The following is a 24,892-nucleotide window of genomic DNA, read 5'->3' on the forward strand; positions in this document are numbered from 1 at the left end:
GAGAGAGAAAATGGTATGAAGGATTTAGAGCTTACTCAGCAATGTGTAACCTCACAGATAACTGAGATTGACAACCATCCAGATCAGTTTGCAAACCACACAGTCGAATTCTCCTATCCCATAGCAGAGTCTATCATCTCCATTTAACAGCAACTGCTTCATAGCAATGGGAATGAGCCTTTGACTGCTTTTCTTTCTCTGCTTCACTTCAGTTTAGGCAAATAAATTATATACTGCTGGTATGTCAATTCTGAGATTCAAAGGATCAGAAAATTGGCTTTAGTCTGTCTCTCAGGAACACCCTCTAAATCCAAGAGGGCCTCAGTGCCAAATTGTTATTAAAACAAAGAAATTACTCCCATTTGCTATCTTACAAAATGATGCTATAGCAAGGTAAAATGTTCTGTGTGATTTTCCATGTTCTCTTAGATTACATTGCTTACATACAGCATCACTTTGGAAAAAACCTTGGGAGTTCTGAAATGGTCTTAATGTTAAGCATTCTGCTTGCTAATGGACCCAGCTGTGGCATTGCCCTCAGAACCTCCACTACCCTAACATTCGGTAACGAGGCCATTAGACCAGTTTTGTTTGTTTGACTGGAGAAATTTTTTTTTTAGGTTAATTTTTTTTCCTTCAATGAGAAGCGCTCTCTCCTAGCTGCTTATATGCCTCCCTCACTATCTGAGCACCTCACAATCTGTAATGTATTTATCCTCACAACAGCCTGTGAAGTAGGGCAGTGCTGTTATCCCCATTTTATAGATAGGAACTGAGACATAGAAAGGCTAAGGGCCAAATTTTTAAAGGTAATAAGATGCCAAACTCCCATTGAAATCCATGGGAGTTAGCTGCCTAAATGTCTTTCAAAATCTGGGCCTAAGTGATTTGCCCAAGGTCACCCAGGACCAGAAAATTCAACCCCAGTCTCCTAAATTCCAGGCTGTATCCTAACCACCAGACCATCCTTCCTCAGCAGAAAATCTTCAGCAGAAGGATGGCACATGTCACTGCATAATTTTGATGAAAAAAGAGGCAGGGGAAGGAGGAGAGGTGTGGGTGGGAAGAGGTGAGGCTGGGGGAAGGAGTGGAGTGGGGATGGAGCCTGGAGCAGGGTCGGGGGTTGAGCACCCCCCAGCAGTTTGAAAAGTTAGTGCCTGTGGTTTCAACCAAATAAAAAACACTTTTTCCAAATTTTGATAAAGTTTCAAAATTTTGACCAAAAATGGAAGAAAATATTTGCAATTTGTTTGGTGGTGATTCCACCCCTCCCTCCCAACCCCACAGTTTTCTCAATTGCTCTAGTGATTTAAAAAAAATGCCAAAATGTTTTGTTCTTAACATGAAATTTCCAGCTGCCTCAGAATGGGCAAGATCTAGGTGAGTCCCCTCCGGTCCTCATTCCCTTGTGCTTTCTTTTCCTTCCTTCTTGCCGGCAGGCAATTGGCATCCGACTCAACGAGCTGTGCCACAGTGAGAGTGAGAGCCCGGCCAACCTGCTGGGCCTCATTTATGATGAGGAGGCCAAGCGGAGACTGAGAAAGGAGGATGAGGAGGAAGACTTTTTAGATGACAGTAAGGAGACTCCCTTTACTACAAGAACCCCCGCTTGTAAGAACCTCTGCTTTAGGAGCACTTAATTTTTCTTCTTCTCTTTCATATTCTTGCCACCCAACTGTATTCCCCACCAATTCCCTTCCCCTTCTTTCTGTGCCTGATGTAAAATATACCATATGAGTAGGAGCAATAAGAGACAATGAAAAGAATAGCATCTAAAACAGAGGCGAGTGAGTTGCAATTACTGTAGATTGTGATTATAAATAAATCTGATTAATCTTTCATATCTAGGCTCAAGTGCTTGTACACCATTCTGACTCCCCTTCTTCAAAGACATCCTTGCCAAAAATAAAAACAAAAAAACACATGTTTTGCAAAATCAGCTACATCTTAATGTTCTTAATATTGATGGACCAGATCCACAGATGGTGTGAATTGGCATAGCTGCACCAAATACTTTGGATTTAAGTATTTTAATTTCCATGTATTGATTCTAACACAAAAATGTAGTGAGGTGGTACAGAAAGTATCATTAAAAAACATACAATGTACCAAATCGCTGAAATAAACACATTTTAAGGACGTTGACAGATTCTGAAATTGTGACGTGATCTGTAATCAGAATAAATAAAATCACATCACATACAGACATAGGCTACAGGTGAAGATAGCAATGAACATTATATCCTCTCCAAACACCATTTGTATATGTGTGGTCTGTAATGTACTGGCTTGTGTGTATGTGTACTACTGTTTTTCCACTGAATGTAATATATTGGTGCTGTTTATGTATCTATTGGCTTCCTTTTTGTGGTTAAGGAGCTGCTCTTTTCACTGCATAACGGCCATTCTGCTAGAGGCAATGGAATTGTACTCGTGTAAATCACTGAGAGAGCGGAGAATCAGGCCCTAAGTATCTGAATTTCCTTCCCAGCGCTTTGCAATATGCCATTTGCTCCTGAGTGGCCATGGGTGTATGTACTGGGCCAAATCTGCCTTATGCTGGTACACATGAAGGGGTGGAATGCACAAGGGATGGAGCCTTCCTCTACATACCTTGAATGACCCATGAGGCTAGGCAGAACTGCAGTCCCTGTATTTGAGAGAGCCTGGACTGTTCCATTCCTACTTCACCAGAGGTGCCAGGTACTCCAAAAGGACAGGAGGGTAGGAGGCAGGGCCACTGTGTTGGATAGGTCGATGGGGGAAGCTGGCAGACAGCACCCCATGAAGGAGTGTAGAAGCAGGAGTGCTCCCTCTACGTGCCAGGAAGTTCAGAATGCCACTCAGCCTCTGCACTAAGGCTTAGTCTACACTGGGTGTTCTGCTGGCATAACTATGACGGCCAGTGGTGTGAAAACAAATCACACCCCTTAGCCGAATGTCAGCCAAACCCCCAATGCAGAAGCAACTATGCTGATAGAAAAGTGCTTCTGTCCACTTAGCTAATGTCATTTGGGGCAGAGGCAGTTATGCTGGCAAAATTCCTTCTGTTGGCTTACACTGCGTCCTCACTAGGAGGCTCTGCTGGCATAGCTCTGCCAGCCAAGGCTCTGCAGTGTAAACAAGTCCTAGGACAGAGTACCTCCTAGAGCTTCCCCTGAGAACCTATGCGTGCTCCAGTGTATCTGCCTGTTCAGATCATTTTAGTTCCTGGGAACTCCATCATTCGTGCCAGGTGAAATAAACAAGGAGCCTGCAAGCGAGGCAAATGTAATCAGGCTTCGTCTGGTAGCCTGTAGCGTCCTCGCCATTCCTGAAACATTCCCTCGGTTGTTCAGTTTCTGTATGTTTCTTTGTGCAACACGACAGGATCAGATGTGAGAAAAAACAGTGGGAACATAAAGTATCTCCAGAAGACATTTGGATGGTTCATTAAGCGACAAGCCCAAAACATTCCCAAAAAATCAGCATCATTAGTAGTTTCAAGAGACCCCAAAACAACTACCAGCTTTTTTCCTTCTATATATTAGCCCAAAAAATTCTTTGCAAATTGGTCAAGGCCACAAGAACACTTCATTGTCTTCAAGGTTTGGATGGGTATTGGACCAGCTGAGAAATATCATGAACATGGATTTTGAAGCTGAGCATATAGACTCCATTTCAGCAAAGCCACTTACACATGTGCTTAACTTTAAGCATGTGAGTAGTCCCATTTGTGTAAAGTCAAGCACGCCTGTAAATACTTTGCTTTGCTGAATCCCTCTTTAATGGAAATTTGTACCTTACTAATTTCCAAACACTTGATGGTGCAATAACTGCATGTTTTTGCGCCATCTCTAAATAACATTTGTATTCATTATGTAGAACAAAATTGCAGGGCTGCTGCCTTATTTAGGCTTTGGGACAGTTATTAACAGTAGGCACAGTACTTGTTTGTTAACTGTTCACAATTATGTGCATGGTTTTTAAAAAGAACAAGCGTGACAATGATGCTACCCTTTCCCAAGATTATTGCTATGATAATCTCACTTAAGATGGCTGCTGATTTGTTATTGTTTGAGTTCATCTTCATTGAGGACACAAGCTTAGCCATAATTACAATCTATTTGGCTGAATGCAAAGGTGTAAAGGGCATGAGAGTATCTGTTTCTAAATCTGTGTTATGCTAATATATAGTATTATATGTAGAGTTTATATTTTGAGACCACTTTGAGTTAGCAGATGTTTTGATAACAACATACCACACAGTATATGGGATTTGTGCTGACAGATAGATACATGCATGGATCTGTCCTTTTAATATTAGAAAAGTAATATAGGAGTCTAGAATTTAATCATAACACTTTTCATATGCACCTTGCATTGTGCATTATGTGTGTCCATCAATTCTTGGTTCCAAATTTTGTATTGTGTTTTCTCTTACCAAGCAAATCTCATTTCCCAGGCACTGTGAACCCTACCAAATGTTGTTGCCCTTTTGCCCTGAAGATGGCAGCATGCCAGCTTCTCTTGGAGATCACCACCTTCCTTCGAGAGACCTTTCCCTACATGCCCAGGCCTCGTACTGAGCCTCTCGTGGTAAGTGAGCCCTAGGAATTAGCGATGAAGAAGTTCCCATGAGGTTATTTTCCTCATACACCTGATGAAAAAGATAGATTGGTGGCAGGGATTTAATTGCGCTGAAGTTTCCACAGAAGGCTGAACGGTTAAGACACACCATTCCTATTAATGTTAATGAGAGTCACAGGGCAGGTCCACACTACAGCAGGGATCAATGCTCTGAGATCAATCCACTGGTAGTCGATTTAGTGGATCTAGTAAAGACCTGCCAAATCAACTGCAGATCGTTCTCCAGTCGATCCCTGTACTATATCCCTGACGAGAAGAGTAAGGTAAGTCGACGGGAGATTTTCTCCTGTAGACCCCCTGGTAACTCGACCTAAGGTATGTCAACTCCAGCTACATTATTCACGTATCTGGAGTTGCATAGCGTAGGTCGACTTACCTCAGTAGTGTAGACATAGCCTTTGACCCAAATCTCAGTACATCACTAATGACAGTTTACCTAACAGGCCAATGTGATGTGGCATGACGGCCGTGAGAGTTTGAAGTTGATTGCTGAAATCTTTTACAGACTTCCAATGGAGTGAATCAGACAAAAGGAAGAAATCAACATGGCTCTTTGTTGACATTTTCACTATGTAATAAAAATAAATAAAATGGCAGCGTTACAAAACTGTGTTACAAAACCACAGGGTCTTAAAGGTGGAAATGCATCTTACTAAAACAGATATGTTGAAAGTAAGAACATCCTGGGTAATTAGGATCTGTAGGGATCTGTGCCTTTGAGCCAGACAGAAATGCTGCCGATTAATAATTTTTCGAACTCTGCTGTGGGAGAAGAAGAGGAGGACTTGTTTTATAGTGTGAAACTGGAAGAAAACTTAGTCTCACTGTGTAAGAGTCTATCAGAAATAATATTAGCTTGATTTTTTGAATCTTATACAAGTACCGAACAATTATGGCCCCATAACACTCAGGTAAACTGAGTGTTATGTTTTGAGTTAGAAATGGGTTAATGGGGGTTTCTTTGCACACAGAAAACTTTCTGGCTTGCTTGTACTTTTAAAGAGAATTGGGTGTAAGAAGATTTGGTTCCTTTTTGTTGTTGTTGCTGTTAAAGCTAAGTTGCTAGCAGAGCAGCTTTTTGCAGACATAAACCTGGATAAGAGCCGGAGTTAAGTCTGCAGTGAAAACGTACCCTACATGAGTGGTTGGTTCTGAGATGTTCTAAGCATTTGTAGATTCCACGCATGTCAGTGGGGCCTTGTCTAAACTAGAGAACTAAACCGTTTGTACCTGAACCAGTAATGATGAGCCAGTTTACCCACAAACAGTTCACTCCATCCAAACGAGTTGGGCTGAATTGCTTTAAGTTTTGCCTTGTGTCCAAAATCATTTCAGTTGCAATGTGATCTGAATGCCTCTGTCACAGTTCCATCTACCAGAAGCAGTATGTTGTGGGAGTTTTCATAAAGCCAGGGGTACACTGGGGGGAGGGGGGGGGGTGCGGGGGCAGTGAAAGATGAATTGAACCCTTTCAGCTAGTCTGCATCCATATCTGTTCAGATGAAACCAGTTAAACTGGGATTTTCAGCGCTGCCTAATGGAGTTGAGGTGCCCAATTCCCAGTGAACCAAGGTGCCCAACTCCCCAGACGCTCCTTTGAAAATCCAGCCTTAAACTGATTGTTAAGCAAGTGGAAAAGTCATTGTTCTTATCACTTATATCATCTGTTGGACCGTTCAGGAGGTTTTCTGAGGGGCTGCAAAGTGTTCTACAAGTGTTCTAAGGGCTGTAACTGGTCTAATTTCTCTCATGCAAGGCAATTATACATGTTCAGCACCACTAAGTCTGTAATGTTTCTACTCTCTTGTATGTTTGTGTGTGTTTTTGTGTTTGGGAAAATTCACTTTTTTCAAAGCAACTTTTAATGTAACAGAACTTCACACACTCCTGTTAACTCCTAGTAACTTCAGTAGGAGTTACAGCTGAGCGCTTATGGGCAAAATCTCCTGAGTGTGAGATAAGAAACTTATATTTCTTCATGATTAACTTTTTGGATTGTTTTAAGACAGTTTACTACAGCATAGTCTATAGGCAGACCGTGTGCCAAATCTGGACCACCAGATGCTTTTGAACAGACCCAAAAATCTTTTTATTTACTTATTATCATTATTGTTATTGTTTTTGTATTATTTTTTCTGGAGTCTGGACCTTGACTATACCTTGGCCAAGAAATTTGGAACTTGACAAAAAATAATTGATTACCCCTTGTTTACTATAACACCTCTTCCCCTGTTTAGCCTGACAAGTAGCTCTGCCATTTTACATTTCTATACCCTACTGGTTTTCATGCTGAACAGTCTCCAAGGTTTCAGTGTCACCAAGTGGATGTTGTGAATAAAATTATAAATGAGTGGGGCTTTTTAACTGCACTCACTGTATGTGCTTCTCACCAGCCATTTTGAAAACAGAACCTTATGTGTTTAACCAGCCTTTTTTACAGTCTCTGCTAAGGGAAATGGATGTGTATATCTGAATACTGCTATAATTGTAATGTTGCCCCTTTGGGTCGAATGGTTAGTCAGTGTTCGGGCCATTGCAGGGTTGTTTCTGTCAGGAAGAGAAATGGATGATCTGAGTCAGGTGCTGTCCTGTTTGTTTACTAAAAAAGAACACACAGTCCTGTTTTCTTGAAAGCAGCAGAAACAAACAGCAGGCAGTTCTTCTTCGAGTGATTGCTCCTATGCATTCCAGTTAGGTGTGCGCGCCGTGCGTGCACGGCATCTCGGAACTTTTTTACCCTAGCAACTCCGGCGGGCCGGCTGGGCGCCCCCTGGAGTGGCGCCGCTATGGTGCTGAATATATACCCCAGCCGGCCCGTCCGCTCCTCAGTTCCTTCTTACCGCCCGTGACGGCCAGTTGGAACTGTGGAGTGCTCTCTGTCCTCCACTACCCTAGCTCTCACTAAAGGTTTTTTGTATATAGTTAGTTCATAGTTCGTGTAGATAGTTGTTATAGTTAGCTAGTTAGGTTTAGTGTTAAGGTTAGGGGGGTTTCCCCTCCCTTTCCTCTCCCGGTGCGGGCTCATGCCAAAGGCACCGGGCTTTAAGCCCTGCGCAATCTGCCAGAGGCCTATGCCCATCGGAGACCCGCACGACGCCTGTCTTCGTTGCCTCAGCGAGGGTCATCGGACAGACAAGTGTCAGATCTGTTCTGCCTTCAAGCCGAGAACACGTAAGGAGCGGGACTATAGACTTAAGCAGCTCCTCATGGAGGCGTCGTTACAGCCCCCGGCACCGACCGCGCCGGCACCGAGAGCCTCATCGGTGCAGAGCGCACCGGCTGCTCTGAGCCGTTCCGGCACCGCGGCGCCGCAGCCTCAGCCGGCGACCGCGAAGACCCGGCACCGCTCCCTTTCGCCTGCTAGGAAGCGCAGGCTGGCGAAGGCGATCGCTAAGTCCCGCGCTGAGGACTCAGCCAAGACTGTTGCGCCACCTGCCACTCCTGCGGTGGCCGTGCACCAGGCGGGCACCGGGCCCTTGACTCCGGCGCCGCAAGGGCCGTCGAGTCCGGCACCGCCACGCTCCCCGGCACCGTCCGCGGTTGAGCCACGACTGCCGTCGACGCCGGAGACATTCTCCGCGGCGCGTGAGCTGATACAGCTCGTAGAGGCACCGAGCCTCCGGCCCCCGGCACCGCCGGTGCGGGCTGTCGCATCTGCCGGAAAACCGGCAATGATGATCCAGCCGCCCTCCGCGGACCGCCGGCACAGACGACGCTCCCGGTCCCGGTCACGCTCCTGGTCCCGAAGAAGGTCGCCATCCCGCCGATCTCGATCTCAGCACCGCTCGCCGTCCCGGTACCGGTCGCCATCCCGACGCCGATCGGAGTCCCGGTACCGTTCGTCATCCCGGTACCGGTCGCACTCTCGGCACCGATCCAGGTCCTGATCGCCGTCGCGTCGGCACCGTCGGAGGTCTCAGTCCCGGCACTGTTCCCGGCACCGCGACTCCCGCAGCCACTCCCGGCACCGCAGATCCCGCTCCCGGTCGAGCTCCCGGCACTGGTCGAGCTCCCGGCACCGCGGTGGCCGACGGTCTCGGTCACCGTCCCGGTACCGAATGGACAGACACCGTTTCTCGGCACCGTCTGCGGACAGACTACCGCCTTCAGCGGTACAATCCGTCAGCGCCTCAGCACCTCCTTGGCCATCCCGCCCGGCATCCGTGGCCTCCGGCGCTGACAGCAACGCGCACTTACCACCGACCCCTCACGGTGATCCTCAAGGGGCTCAAAAGTGGGGCTTCTGGGTTCCCTGGGCCCAGTATGAAGCGCAGGGGGTACCGTTTCCCCCGAGAGACTCGGCCTCCGAGCGCAGGGTCCCCGAGGCAACGGTTAGCCAGGCGGCCCCTTCACCTCGACGTGAGCCCTCCGTTCCGCCAGACCGCCGGTCCTCCATGCAGCACGACCCAGCCGAGGCGCAGTCAGCAGCCCCTGCGGAGGAGGCCGTCGTGCAGGGCTTGTCCTCATCGTCCTCCCCGGACGAGGCGGTGGCCGGTGCTTCGACCAAGGAGCCGCCGCCCATTGACCTGAAGGCCCACCAGGACCTGCTTCGCCGGGTGGCGACAGCCATGGATCTCCCAGTAGCAGAGGTCCAGGAGGACGAGGACCCCATTACCAACGTGGTTGGTGCGGACGCTCCCGTGCGGGTGGCGTTGCCCTTTGTGAAAACAATCCAAAAGAATGCCACCACACTTTGGCAAACACCCGCTTCCATCCCTCCCACGGCCCGCGGGGTCGAGCGTAAATACTCAGTTCCCCCTACGGGCTATGAGTACCTTTATACCCACCCGACCCCAGACTCCTTGGTCATGCAATCGGTTAACGACCGCGAGAGGCACGGTCAACCTGCCCCTGCGCCTAAGTCCAAGGACGCCCGGCGCATGGACCTGCTAGGCTGCAAGGTCTACTCGGCGGGTGGCCTACAGATGCGTATTGCTAACCAGATGGTCCTCCTAGCCAGATACGTCTTTGATATCCTAACGTCCCTGGCGAAGTTCACGGAGCTCCTGCCGTCAGCCTCCCACCAGGAGTTCACGGCGATGTTAGAGGAGGGAAGGAGATCATCTAGGTCCTCCATCACGGCCGCCCTCGACGCTGCGGACTCCGGAGCTCGGACCTTAGCCTCCGGCGTGTCAATGCGGCGCATCGCCTGGCTGCAGTCCTCCACCCTGCCACCGGAGGTGCAATATACACTGCAGGACCTGCCCTTCGACACGCAGGGTCTTTTTTCCGAAAAGACGGATTCCCGGATCCAGACCCTAAAGGACGGTCGCGTTGCCATCCGCACCCTAGGGATGCACACGCCGGCGACACAACGCAGGTCCTTCCGGCAGCAACCCTCCCGGCCCTTCTACCAGCAACGCTATCGGCCGTACAATAGCCGGCGACCGGCTCAAAATCGCCGTCGTCCTTCCGGCAATCGGCGTAGCCAGGGCCAGGCCTCGTACAAGGCCCCTCAGGGGGCCAAGCAGGCCTTTTGATGGGACGCTCGAGGACGGCCCATCACTCTCCCTACCGGATCCTTCCCCTTTATTTTACAACCGCCTTTCCCATTTCTTTTCGGCGTGGTCCCAATTAACAACAGACAGCTGGGTGCTTCAAACAGTCCAGTCGGGCTACCGCCTTCAATTTGTTTCACCCCCGCCTTCCCACCCACCCTCCCTGTCCCTCTTCAGGGACCCCTCTCACGAGCAAGTCCTCTTACAAGAGGTTCAGACTCTGTTGAGCGTGGGTGCCATAGAAGCAGTGCCTCAAGACAGGCGGGGCAGGGGATTCTACTCCCGTTATTTTCTCATCCCCAAAGCGAAAGGGGGGCTACGTCCTATCCTGGACCTTCGCGAGCTGAACAAGTTCCTGCTCAAGCCCAAGTTTCGCATGGTTACCTTGGGGACCATCATTCCCTCTCTGGATCCGGGAGATTGGTTTGCCGCCCTCGACATGAAGGACGCCTACTTCCATGTCGCGATTTATCCTCCTCACTGACGTTACCTCCGCTTTATGGTCAACGCCCACTACCAGTTCGCCGTGTTGCCGTTCGGGCTCTCCACCGCACCGAGGGTGTTCACCAAATGCATGGCGGTGGTTGCCGCAGCCCTCCGCCGTCGTCGGATACATGTCTACCCGTATCTCGACGACTGGCTGGTTCGCGGTCAGTCTCAACAGCTGGTGATGGGCCAGTTGACAGACATTCTGTCCCTCTTCCGACGGCTCGGGCTTCTCATCAACGCCGAGAAGTCCACTTTGGTTCCGTCACAGCGGGTGGAGTTCATTGGAGCGGTCCTCGACTCCGTGATAGCCCGAGCCTGCCTGCCGCAATCTCGACATCAGACCATGGTCTCCATCATCCGGGACCTCGTCTCCTTCCCGACCACGACGGTGCGCTCCTGCCTCCGCCTCCTAGGCCACATGGCATCATGCACGTATGTCACCGCGTACGCGCGGCTCCACCTCCGCCTGTTCCAGTCTTGGCTCGCGTCGGTGTACCGACCGAATCGCGATCCCATCGATATGGTGGTCACAGTCTCCAGGCTGACCCTCGACTCCCTCAACTGGTGGCTAGACCCGCAGGTCGTCTGTGCGGGAGTCCCGTTCCATCCGCCTCGCCCGTCCGCCACGCTGACCACGGATGCCTCAGCGCTCGGTTGGGGGGCTCACCTGGGCGACCTTCAGACCCAGGGTCTGTGGTCGCCGCAGGAGCTCGCTCTCCACATCAATGTACGCGAGCTGCGAGCGATCCGTCTGGCCTGTCGCACCTTCTGCACCCACCTGCAAGGCCGCTGTGTGACAGTGTTCACGGACAATACAACGGCAATGTTCTACGTGAACAAGCAGGGCGGAGCCCGCTCCTCCCTCCTCTGCAAGGAAGCGATGCTCCTGTGGGACTTCTGCGTGACCCACTCCATTCACCTGGAAGCGTCCTTTCTTCCGGGAGTGCAGAACACGCTGGCCGACCATCTCAGCAGGTCGTTCCTCTCCCACGAGTGGTCTCTCCGCCCCGACGTCGTACACACGATCTTCCAGAGGTGGGGGTTTCCCCAAGTAGACCTATTCGCGTCCAAGGAGAACAGGAAGTGTCACCTGTTTTGCTCATTCCGGGGTCACTCGCCGGGCTCCCTGTCGGACGCCTTCCTTTACTCCTGGAAGGATCGCCTGCTCTACGCCTTCCCTCCGTTCCCGCTCGTTCACCGAGTGCTTCAGAAGCTGCGGAGGGACAGAGCCACCGTCATTCTCGTAGCTCCGGCCTGGCCGAGGCAGCATTGGTACTCCCTGCTGCTCAAGCTCTCCGTTCGGGATCCCATCCCCCTTCCGTTGTGGCCGGACCTCATCACCCAGGACTTCGGCAGGCTCCGCCATCCGAGCCTGCAGTCCCTTCATCTTACAGCTTGGTACCTGAGTGGTTGACCCACGCAGAGAGGGACTGCTCGGCGGCAGTACAGCAAGTCCTGCTAGAGAGCAGAAAGCCTTCCACTCGCTCCACCTATCTGGCGAAATGGAAGCGGTTCGCACTCTGGTGTGACCAACGAGGCCTCAATCCCTTCGTAGTCCCGGTCCCTACTATCCTGGACTACCTCTGGTACCTTAAGGAGCAAGGTCTTGCGGTCTCCTCCTTGAGAGTTCACCTGGCAGCAGTGTCCGCCTTTCGTCCATCCGTGGAAGGTCGGTCCATCTTCTCTAACCAGATGGTTTCCCGCTTCCTTAAAGGCCTGGACCGCTTGTATCCGCCGGTGCGGCGTCCTGCCCCGACCTGGGATTTGAACCTCGTGCTGGCCAAGCTGATGGGTCCTCCTTTCGAGCCCTTAGCCACGTGCTCCCTGCTCTACCTCTCCTGGAAGACAGCCTTCCTCGTCGCCATTACATCAGCGAGACGAGTCTCTGAGCTCCGTGCTCTAACGGTGGGTCCACCATACACCGTCTTCCACGGGGACAAGGTGCAGCTTCGACCACATCCGGCCTTCCTCCCAAAGGTGGTGTCGGCCTTCCACCTCAACCAGGAGATCTTCCTCCCAGTGTTCTTCCCGAAGCCGCATGCCTCGCCTCAGGAGCAACAGCTGCACACCCTCGACGTCCGCAGGGCGCTCGCTTTCTACATCGAGCAGACTAAACCCTTCCGGCGTTCGCCCCAGCTGTTCGTAGCGGTTGCTGACCGCATGAAGGGCGAGCCGATATCCTCCCAGCGGATTTCCTCTTGGGTCACCGCGTGTATCCGGACCTGCTACGAGCTTGCTCGCGTGCCGCCATGCCGCCTCACCGCACACTCGACGAGGGCGCACGCCTCGTCGGCTGCCTTCCTGGCCCACGTTCTGATCCAGGACATCTGTCGAGCGGCCACCTGGTCTTCGGTCCATACCTTCACCTCCCACTACGCGTTGGTGCAACAGTCTCGAGACGACGCAGCCTTCGGCTCCGCGGTATTACACTCCGCCACGTCTCACTCCGACCCCACCGCCTAGGTAAGGCTTGGGAATCACCTAACTGGAATGCATAGGAGCAATCACTCGAAGAAGAAAAGACGGTTACTCACCGTAGTAACTGTTGTTCTTCGAGATGTGTTGCTCCTATCCATTCCAGACCCGCCCTCCTTCCCCACTGTCGGAGTAGCCGGCAAGAAGGAACTGAGGAGCGGACGGGCCAGCTGGGGTATATATTCAGCGCCATAGCGGCGCCACTCCAGGGGGCGCCCAGCCGGCCTGCCGGAGTTGCTAGGGTAAAAAAGTTCCGAGATGCCGTGCACGCGCGGCGCGCACACCTAACTGGAATGGATAGGAGCAACACATCTCGAAGAACAACAGTTACTACGGTGAGTAACCGTCTTTTTCCTTGCTCACTATTTACAAGTTTGCCTCTCTAGTCAGTTCTGTGCCCAAGGAGCTCTGTCTCTCTACTCTCTTTGAGGGCCATGCTCACAACTGCTTCTCTTGCTGTCTGCTGGCGTTTTATTTGTTTTTCTGCCTCTGGCACTTGCATGTGCACATACACATGCACACAAGCTGCAACCAATCACCTAACCTCCCTGTGTTTGCCACCAGTCCCAGGAAAATCCCCCTGACCACACTGTTCATGCAGCCTATCCTCCAACTATCAGTACTGTTAGGGGGCTTATTCCTTCACCCTCTCACTTCCCTGGTCCTTCTCGCATGAACAGAGAGCAACAATACCCGAAGTCCAAAGGCGCAAACAATTCGATGTTTATTGGGGTGAACTTTCAGCAAGCATGATTCCAGTTTCCTTCCTTAGTGTCCCCTTCCCAGCTCTGACACCACAGAGCCTTGCCTGTGTCCCTGTTCCTGTTCCCATCCTCTGTTCCCATTTTCCCCTTTAGCAAGACATGATTTTAATTCCCCCATCCCCAGTCCCTGTTCCCATTCCCCCCCCCCCCGCCCCTTACTTCCTGATTGACTGCAGACTATATAGTAAAACCTGAGTTTTGGTTAGCTATACCTTAACCAATCATTTTACTGAAATATAACTAACCAATCCTAACATATTGCAACATGGTTATTTAACCAATTATATTCCACCACCTTCATTGGTTTACACCCAACAAAATTAGTTATACAGCAGACAGAAACAATTACAGAACCAGACAGAGACCATGCAAATAAACATACAAAACAATACAGAAGTGAGGATTTCACAACTACATCTATACATACATAAGGGTTTTCCAGTTGTGTCTATTGATAAGTGAGTTCTTGCCAGACAGGATGCTATCTTCTAGACTCTTCCGTTTCTCTGGAGGTGATAGAAATATCAGGGCAGGATTGTATTCCTAATAGCCCAATAGCACCTTATTTCAATGTGACTAGTTTGGAATGTGAGGATGTGACCATACACTTCCCAGCTTATGGCTGCCTAACTACATCTTAGCTGAAGGCCTTAGCCTGTCACAGTAAGAGAAGGCCGTTACAGACAGTGATTTTGATTCTTTCTTTTATACCTCTATAACTAGCTAAGTGATAAGAATACACCTAAATTCTTAAAGTATAGGCCTTTGCAGACAGGCCTGAATATCTATATCCTAACAAGTACATAAAGGGGCATTATACTGCTCTATCGATTTAGCCTGAAAGAAGGATGATTAGCATACCCAGTGTCTTTAACCATCTATAGATCAGAGGCCCAGTTGATGGCAGCTATTAATACCTTCCAGCAGAACAATATCCCCTTGCATTGAGCATGCAGGAGTTGAGATCCAAATTCAATCAGGATTTGAAAATGTGTCAGTGTAGGTTAGATATGAACGGATTAGGTTAACTAGGAATTTAGTTCCAGATGATAGAAGTAGGATTTCCATTTGAGGGCAGTTCTTGCTATAATGATAATCTTTTGTTGCTGGAGAGAAGTATAAGAGCTCATGCTATTCACATGTTTCTGTGGTCCACATGATGCTACAGGACCTGGAGAGCTGCAGGTTGCGTCTGGACCCTGAGCTGGACAGGCACAGGTATGAGAGGAAGATCAGCTTTGCTGGGATTCTGGATGAAAATGAAGATTCAAAAGACTCCCTGCATAGCAGCAGCCACACGCTCAAATCTGACACTGGCTGTGAAGAGAAGAAAGGTTTGTCAGCAGAGTGACGCTTTCATGTTCTCAGGGCTTGTTATGTGATGCTGTATTTTATGTCTCTTCATTTCCATAGACTGTGTTAAAAAGCAGGAAGCCATAGAGCCACATGGCTTGAATAATTTTTGAGCTGCAACGTTGCATATGTTATGTGTGGAAAACAAACATTTTTAAGTCATCAGGATAACGATATTCGCAGAACCAAACAAGGGTTCTAAAAAGCAAATGGTGTAAATTCAGGAGTATCTTTTGGTGCACTCCTCAGAAGTATCAGTATTTGAACTGATTTTTATATTTTCTGATACCGTTCTTCAATGTGGGATAAAAACCACACATGGGCCGAAAGATTGGACCCTTCTGTGAAAATCCCCACCTGTTCAGAGGTCATGGCATTTAACAGAATGAGTGGTTTAACCCCTGACCTCTTTTGGTTCTTTACTACCACTTGAAAAACACCTACCTATGTGGCTCTTGATGGCTAGCAGGTTAATATTACCAGCGTATTGCGTACTGTACAAGCAAAGCTCAAGCTCACTGTGTTTGCTAAGGGCAGCAGAATGTTTTCCATTTTAAAACCATCTCATGCAAAATCCCCATACTATATGATGGTACAAGTGTTGCAATACAATATGCAGTCAGTAGTTACTTGACATTTGCTATTAGAGACTGAAAGTTCTGGACAGTTACCTGTAAATGACAGTCCAGTTTGTGTGTTTTAGAACATTTAGAACAAACTGTTTAAAATCTCTTTCATAATGGATATGTAAAGACATAGACATTCTGTAACAATGTTTTTTTTAAATGGATGGGATTTATGGTTTGTGATCTTGTGAAGAATTATACTTGTGTGCTAAACAATGCAGACCATCCAAGGGTTGTAGCTTGCCTTTGAAGTCAACCATGAGATTTCCCTTGGCTATGAAGGGCTTTGGGTCAGGCCCGCATTGCATTCATGCTCATGGTTGAGCTGTGATTGCATTCACAAGTAGATACATTCATACATGAAACATTTCCAAGAATCACGTGTAAAACTGCCTCCAAAAACACATGGAATGGGAGAGCTCCTGATAGCGAAGGCAGCTTCCCATCAAGCTGCAAAGAGTCATCTTGAAGAATTCTCACATAACCCACTTCCTTTTCTTCTTGACTCTTGTTAGCAGCCACAGAACGCACAAATCTCCAGAATTTCACATTGCCAAATAAATCAGGATGAGAAGTCCCTTATGAATTAGGTGGCTACAACTTTAAATTTTAAAAAGGCTTCGATAGCAACTGCCTGCAACCACCTTGTGCTGTGATGCCATCAGATCTTCTGAGGAAAGCAAGGTTGGGCTGGCAAAGTACATGAACAGAAGACCTCCTCAAAACATTAGGTGCTGCAAGAAATGGTGGTGGTGATAACATGGAAATTAGGTTTGCCCCTGTCTGGTTACTGTGCAGCACACTTTTGGATATAATGTAAAATCTTTTTTTCCCCTCAAGAATAGTTCCAGCTCATTCTGCTTAACTAAATTCTCCCTGCAGTTTCAGTAAAGCATGGGGGTCCTTCTTCACTTCTTGCCCTAAGGTTTGTTGTAGTATTGCTGTGCACATTTTACAAAGCTGCTACGTTGCACCCAGAGGCAGCTGCATTTTAGTGGTGGGAAAAGTGATACCTATGTAGAGGCAGCATTTCCGTTTATACATTAGCAAAGTGCTTTGCAATATTTTGTTCTGAAATAGGCTAAACAAATACAAGATTTTTTTTAAAGTGTTCTTTGCTCTGACTACAGCGTACTCTACTGGGAATTTACCTCGGCTAAAACTTAGCAGATGCAAAGGCATCTTTCTGAATCTATTAATTGTCTGGCTGAAAATTGTTGTTGTGTGACTGTAACTAAATTTTTCTCACCTGCAGTGACAAAAGGACAGGCCTCTTTACCCCAATCTCTTTGACAAGTACTAATCCGTTTATTTCCTTTCATCTCCTCTTGAGTGGTAATTACTTTGCTTGATGGTCAACCGCAGGTTTGTCTTAACAGCTATGCAAAAACTACAATTTTACTGTGTCTAACCTCCTACAGGTAGGTCCAAAGCATAGATATACTAATTTAGATTAACAAGTAGCCCCCAGAAAGTTTTATGTACTAATTGTGTGCTAAGAAGTTTCTACAGACTTTATGAAATGTGGCTAGGTGTGCCAAAACAGCTGTGCGTTTCAGGGCAGTCTAGCCAGCTGTGCTGAGGTTGAACAGAATCTAGCCAGCTGTCAAATCACTCAACAGTGATCTGTCCAGCTGACTAATGAGCAGCGCTGATTAGCTCCAAAAAGGAGACCTATCCAGCCCTTTTCCATCAATAGGATGTTAGCCACCAAAATGGGTTTGTGGGTGAGAGTAGGAGGATATAAAGCTGGGGAAATAAGAGGGATTTTCAAGGCTTGGAAGACTGATTTTTCAAGTCCAAATATAATTACATTTATATATTTTTCTTACCTATTTTATACTAAAAGGTGTACACAGTCCAGTCTCTACAGTGCACCGAAAGGTGATCTTGTATGTTCTTCTCTGAATAGATCAACAGTTTAATGACTGAGTGTTGCAACATTTGGACTCATGTGCTGCCATTGTTTTGCCTTTGAAATAAGAGGAGAATAAAATGCAAATGATCGGTGCTTTGAACATTGAACCATTTCATGTTTGTGCTCATCAGAAACACAAAGTGTCAGATGTATTTTTAGTGCCTGAAAGCTGCTGCTTTGTCTGAAGGAGAGGAAGTACATGCTGTTTTTCCTTTAAAGCATTCTAATGATGAAGAGTATCATGCAAAGACAGGGATTTATGCAAATATAACTTCAAAGAAGTAACGCGTACTATACTACTAATCTGGCGAATCAGGCTAGCTGTCTGCAGTCATAAAGGCTGTGTGAATGAACTAGGTGATCCTGCTACAGGGGCAGATTTGGGTTTGCAGACCTTGAGTCAGCAGGAGGGTAGGTTTGTCAGAGAAGCCATGTCTGCACTTGGCATTCAGCCACTGATGGACAGCAGCTGTTGTATGTGCACCAGTGCAAATTCCAATGGTGAGCAAAGAAAGCCATAGTTGGCACCAGTTGAGTCTACTCGAGTTTCAAGCAGGAATTAACTCTGTCAGTGCCAGTTGTGGTGTTCCTTGTCTTTGCTTGGAGTTTCTACCAGTGCAGTTTACCTATTTGCTGGACATCAGTGGTCAAAGCAGGGTTAATCCCAAGTATAAAAAAGCCCAGATCTGATGTAACGTCTCCAGGAAAGAAGATTCTGAGCACATTTCTGTAAAGCATCCCATACTGAGTGATTGATAGAGCTGCATTGGCGCTGGCTTTGGAGGGAGCCTCTTGCCCATCTTCCTTGACAGAAGTAAAGGTGCTGCAATATAGGCTGACAATAAGGAGTCGGGGAAGAAGGGTGGGCTAGGATTTTTTTTAAATGGGGGAAAATTAAGGGGAAAAAAGTCCTCTTTTATTCTTTTAATACAGTTCCCAGCAGGAAGATCAGGATAGGAGGCTCCCGCTTGCTCCAGATTAAAGGAACCCGCAGTTTCCGGGTGAAGAAGGGGGGTTCCCTGTCCAGCATTCGCCGGGCCGGCAGCCTAAAGAGCACCAAGTTATCACGGCAGGACTCAGAGTCTGAGAATGAGGAGCTGCAGCTGTCCCACAGCAGGGACACTGTCACTGACATAGGTAACATAGATGAGATGGGCTAAAAAGGGAGCGGGGCTGCTAGGCAGCATCCAGATTCTGAAACGATTAAAGCAGGTCCAGAACAATAAATAAATATAAAGATTCATTAGAGTAGGAGAAATCTCCATCTCTCTGAGTTAAGCAGCTGTCTGTTCCTCTTCATGGATTGCATAAGCTAACACCCAGGAAGGCCAGAGTTCAAATCTTGCCACTGGTGCACACTGGAATGTAAATTCTATTCCACACAAAGGTGGTCAATTTAAATCTCAGTGTTAGCGTACGAACTCTTAAAATACTGACATTTACCAGACTTCCAGCCAAATTCATGCCGTGCTTAGGAGGAGGTACACACACACAAAAATCATATGATATAGATATATGACATTTACAAATCATATATATTATATATATGCCATTATATGTAATATATATATAAAATATCATTGTTATATATGATATTTTATTTTCCATGATAGTAGATATTGTATATGTATACATGCACATTTTATATTGTATGATATTATATGTGAGTACATTTTATAGTCTATATTATATCATATAATATTCCAGACATATATGTCATTTGAGAGTGTAATAGATATCTATTCATAGATGTAGAATGTAAAATTATTTTATATATAATGGCCTTGGTCTTCAAAAAATTAGTCCTTATACATTTATTTGATGGAAACAAAATGGACTCCACATCACAAGAAATCCCCATCGCAATTGGCACAAAGTGATAGGGACATCAACAAAGGTGTCAAGGATTGGATAAAGCCTGAGGCTGAACTAATCTCCCAACCTCAGAGGCCCTTCTGACCCTGTCTGCTTTGCCCACGTTGTACCTCTCTTGTGGATAAATAGGAGAGCTAGTTCCTAATCTGGATACCTTTGCAAATCATAAATTCACTTGAAAAAGAAGACAGGACTAACCTGAGTTAAGCCAGAGCTACCCCTTAATGATATTTATGGTAAATGTTTCCAAAAGCAACTTCTGTTCTAAAACGAGGGCATTATGGAAGACCCCTAGGCAATGAGTGGCTGCCAGAAACACTGGGATCGGTTCAGTGACGAGTCAGAGCTCTCTCCCTTGCCTTAGTTCTCTAGAGTGTGGATTTTTTTCCCCTTTCATCCCGATTTATATTAGTGTCTTCTCCTGGGCACGTAACGGTGACATTGCCTGGTGGTGGCAACAGCAGCAGGCTGATTCCACTTCAGGTTGGATTTTTGTTGATGGTTTTAACCACAGAGCCCAGTCAATGCAGATCATTGAACCAACAATTTGCAGCATCTGCAACAAATGCAAGGAATTGGTTTCCATTGTTTTTACTCCTTCCCCTCTCCCCAAAAAGAGAACAATGCTCACCACTGACTGGTTGGCAAATTAACAGTGACTGTGAATGGTGCTTGTAATTGCCAGTCCAGCTGATGGCAAGGGGGAGGAGGGCTCCAAAGGCACTCTATGTGAGACAGCAGGTTCTGTGTACTGTGATTGGTCTCGGTAGGGTGACCAGACAGCAAATGTGAAAAATCGGGACGGGGGTGGGGGGTAATAGGAACCTATATAAGAAAAAGACCCAAAAATCGGGACTGTCCCTATAAAATCGGGACATCTGTTCACCCTAGGTCTCAGCAAGGCTGGCCTGGCTTACAAGCACTTCCCCTAGCTTTTAAACACATGGGTAGCGGTTAAAAACACCACATTTTGGGGTATTTTTCTTTTGAAGAAGGGAGCCCTTGGAGTGCAAGTGAGCCCAGCATTGAGCCTGAAGTGCTGAGTAACACAGGCACGGAGGAGAATTACCATCGGAACATGTCGTGGCTTCATGTAAGTACGGGTCCCTCGTGATGCTGTCAGACCTAGCACTTTCAGTTTTCAAATTGAATGATTATGGTACACTAGTGATAAACTGTTCATGATTCATGCTTAGTTGGCATAGCATTAGGGCTTTAAAGTGTCTGTAGGCTGCAGCTGTTAGAGTGGCTGCTCCCCATCTGTAACATGGAGATAATACTTCTTTTCTCCCACTATTTGTCTGTCTCCTTTATTTAGACGATAAGCTCTTTGGCCTGGTATCACCTCTCGATATGTGTGTGTACAGCATTTAACACAATGGAGCTGCAATCTCAGTTGGGCCCTATCTCTCTACTTCAAGAGTTCCCAATCTGGGTACCTTTGCAAATTGTAAATTCACTTAAAAAGAAGACAGGATTCACCTGAGTTATATAGCCCCCATGGCCATAGCAGCTGAGCTTCTCACCGTCTTCAGTGCATTTATCTTCACAACAGAACCGTGCTATTATCCCCATGTTGCAGGTGGGGAGCTGAGACTCAGACAGACCCAAGTGACTTGCTCAAAATCTCTCAGGAAATTGAACCCAGGCATCTCCAGTCCTAGGCTGGTACCTTAACTACTAGTCAATCCTTGCTGCCAGGCACTGCTATAGTACCAGTTATGATCACACCCACCTTAGAAAGGTCAGCACATTTGTTTGACTCCTAATATTATGAGACACTAGAAGGTACAGTCATTGGTGGACGACTTGATCATGTGCATCTGGCCAGCAAGGAGTAGAGGGCAGTAGCACATTTTCCCATTATGTGAGGATAGACACACTCATCAATGTAGGGTATAGATTGGAGGGAGCTAAGAATATTTCTGTGACTTAGTATACATAGATGAAAGCCTGGAGAATTTTAAGGAGCGTGTACGGCAATTAATGTCACGCAATGATCAACATCTCTAGTAAGCAGGAGATATTATTGCTCTATGGAATAAAACCAAGGTAAAAAAAAATAGATTATCTGAGTAAACCTGCTTTATTTAACAATCATTAACAAATTTTTCAAAGGGAACGTCAGGTTCAAGCCCTTTTCTGTACACGACCGCGTTTGTATTCATTTTGCTCTAGAACTCGTGTAAGGTCAAATTCTGGTATTCTTACTGCCACAACTGGTGGAGTAAGTTACTGCTCAACACGAGTAAGGGAACAGACTTTGACCTGCAGCAAGCAATGAGGTTCTGATCTCACTCCAGTTTTATACTAGTGTAAATATACTGACTTTAGTGAGGTTGCTCCTTATTGACATCAACATAAGTGAGGTAAAAAGCTGAAAAGCAAGTTAGAATATATATAATTTAAAAACCCATGATTTTTGAGTCCATCTCACAATTTCTGGGGGCCTGACTCATGATTTTTGAATGTTTGGGGTTGGCAGCTGGGGCTGTCTTATTTTGGGCAGGGGTTGGTTAATGCACAGCACCTCCTCTCTAGCAGGCAAATGTGTGGGGGGTGGGGGTCCCTTTGCCCTCCCTCCCCCCGTTGGCTTTGGGTATTTCACTGCTAAGTACTTGGGGTAAAGAGGGGTTTCAATAGTGCCTGTCTTGACCCACCGCGCAGGATCTGAAGGTGCCCTCCAGTGCCCATCTGCTGCAGGAGCTGCTCCTACCCTTCAGAGGCAGCAGCTGCAGGGAGCCCCTAGGAGGTTCCATCTCAGATGACATCTCAGATGTCAACCTAGGGAGCTGGGTTTATCCCTATTTTGGGAAGAGGGGATGCCCTAATGTTCCCCTCCCTGAAAGGAACCGACTCAAAACTGTGGTGGGGCTGCCGGTGTTTAATGATGGTCAAATATTTGACAGTTTCTAACCCTGACCTTCCCCTTTTATTTCACCGGTGTCAGTGACAAAACTGTCTTGACATGAAATGAGGGGAACGCTGGTCGTCCTGGGCATTCTCTCGCCGCCAAACTAGCACTCCTCTACTTTGAGTAACTCACCCCTCCCCTCTTTGGGTTCCAGGTCATGATCCTTCTGTGCAACCAGCAGAGTTTCATATGTACCCACATTGATTACTGCCACCCGCACTGCTACCTCCACCACAGCCGCTCGTGTGCTCGCCTGGTCCGAGCCATCAAACTGCTGTACGGCGACACCGTGGACTCGCTCCGAGAAAACAATGTGCTGAACAATGTGGCAAGAGGCAAAAAGCAGAAGGAGGTGAGAAGGCCAGTAAATACCATCCAAACTATAGCCCCAGTTCAGCAGGGTACCTAAGCTTGTGACAAATTTTAAACCGTTGATCATCTCATTGGCTTCAATTGAACTACTTTTGTGCTGAAACTATGGCACATGCTGCAGTACATGGGTCATTCAGGGCCCATAACTGGCTGATATTTATATATTCCTGAGCTGAAACAGACAGGATGCTGATTTTCTGAATACATGTAATATGGGAGTCTTGTATGAGTCATTCAAATATTCAAGTGGTAATAATATCCCCTTAATTGGAAGCAGAAGTATTTGTGTCCTTGACGCTGTTAAATTCACTTCATAATCTCATCAGGGTAAAGATTTCAGCATCTCTGTGTGTGGAAATTTTTGCTCTGCAAGTTCATAACATTTCCCTATCACAGAATAGGTGATTAGTTCCCTGTCCACTTGGATTAATGGATATATTGATACGGAACAAAGCAGAGAGTAAACAAATTAAAGAATGCAGAAACTCTGCTCTTCAGAACACTAAACTGTGTTCATATGTTTACATCGCCTGACGCAAAATGCAATGCTGCAGTTAAGCGCCAAGAAAAGGAAGCAACCTCTAGAATTGTCACTTCTGCCAGCCGAAAGGCCTGAGACGAGCACCTGGCAGAGTAAATGAGCAGTAGCTAAAGAGCTTATTCTGCACTCCTGGGTGTAATTTCAGCTCAAACACTGAATTTCAGTGCAAAATGGTAAGATATACGCTTTCATAGCCCATGCCTTAAGAGTAAAGGCTATCAAACAATAGGGATAAAAAATGGTCACTGGGCAATAAGGCATCTGTGCTTACGCACACAGAGATGGGGATCTTTACATAGGAAAAAAACTAATGCCATTTATTTCTATCTAATCCATTTCTTTTTATGTGTTAGCTCAGTGGTTCTCAGTCTTTTTCATACTGTGACCACTCTGGCAACTCCCCATCATCTAGCCAGGATCTAGCTTAAACTACACTCTCATTTAGCAATAAGAGAAGCCCAGGATGGTTATAATGCTTGACACCTGTTTGCAACCTCCTTGGGGGTCACGACCCCTCAGGTTGAGAACCCCTGTGTTAGTTGATAGGTTACCACCATTAGAAGGAAAGTCTAAAGCCACACAATATGCTGGAGAAACTGTGGTGCTCTGGATATTGAACATATCATGGCTGGCAACAGTAGGTTTGCTGGTAAATCCCGTTTCTCATTGTCACATGATAATCAGCTTGGTTTGACTTTCAGGCAGCTGTAAATTCGTGTCCAGGTACCTATTGCTCACATTTCCCTGAGAGGAATAGAACAGTTGATGGATTGGTGCAGTGGGTCGCAAACTCCTTGGCTAGGAGGGTTTTAGATTGGAATTTGTGGACTCTTGATTTTTAACCTTCTTAAAACACTTGTGTTCTAAAATGCACACCTTGTAACCTTTCGATTAGAGTATTCTGGGGCACTTTCAGGGAACACATTCAAATTTTTGACTTGGCTTATTGGCTGTTGCCTTGATCTTGTTAAGGAAATTAACAATAAAAATAGATTTTTTTTTACAAAAACCTTTAGAATTAGGGTTACTTATGCCATCTCTCTGGCTGCTGAGCACAGCCAGAACAAAAGGACTTATATGGACAGCTTCAGAACCATGGCTTCAGAATCCACTTGAATTAGATTCCCTGGCTTTACAAACTAGCTGTCTCAGAGAGTGTCAGGTAACTGAACTCCATTTCTTTTCAGTGCTCGGACAAATCATGCCTGAGAACTCCATCTCTGAAGAAGAGAGTAATGGATATCAACTTGGAAGGAAAGAAGGACTCTGGAATGTTGAAATACATCAGACACCAGGTACTGGCTATATCACCTACCACAGCGACATGCTGATTAGGGTAGGTTCTGCTTTGCACTTTAGAAGGGTTTGCAGGGAGAGGAGAAGGAATTGTGGAACCTTGAGCCTGTGCACAGAGTGGGAAGAATTGGAGTGCGTGACT

General features: G+C 47.0%; 1 protein-coding gene across 2 annotated transcripts in view; it reads left to right on the forward strand.

Annotated features, from left to right (window-relative positions):
• Positions 1-24,892, forward strand: part of UNC80 (unc-80 homolog, NALCN channel complex subunit) — a 190,179-nt gene that overhangs the window by 84,992 nt on the left and 80,295 nt on the right. For both annotated transcript variants that reach the window (XM_045032267.1, XM_045032269.1), the window contains exons 24-30: positions 1,440-1,575; positions 4,445-4,578; positions 15,024-15,189; positions 18,686-18,889; positions 20,620-20,720; positions 22,696-22,893; positions 24,642-24,749. In XM_045032267.1, the coding sequence (XP_044888202.1) occupies positions 1,440-1,575; positions 4,445-4,578; positions 15,024-15,189; positions 18,686-18,889; positions 20,620-20,720; positions 22,696-22,893; positions 24,642-24,749 (1,047 nt within the window). The remainder of the gene's footprint in view (positions 1-1,439; positions 1,576-4,444; positions 4,579-15,023; positions 15,190-18,685; positions 18,890-20,619; positions 20,721-22,695; positions 22,894-24,641; positions 24,750-24,892) is intronic.

The sequence above is a fragment of the Mauremys mutica genome, chromosome 10, assembly GCF_020497125.1.
Source record: "Mauremys mutica isolate MM-2020 ecotype Southern chromosome 10, ASM2049712v1, whole genome shotgun sequence".
NCBI lineage: Eukaryota > Metazoa > Chordata > Testudines > Geoemydidae > Mauremys > Mauremys mutica.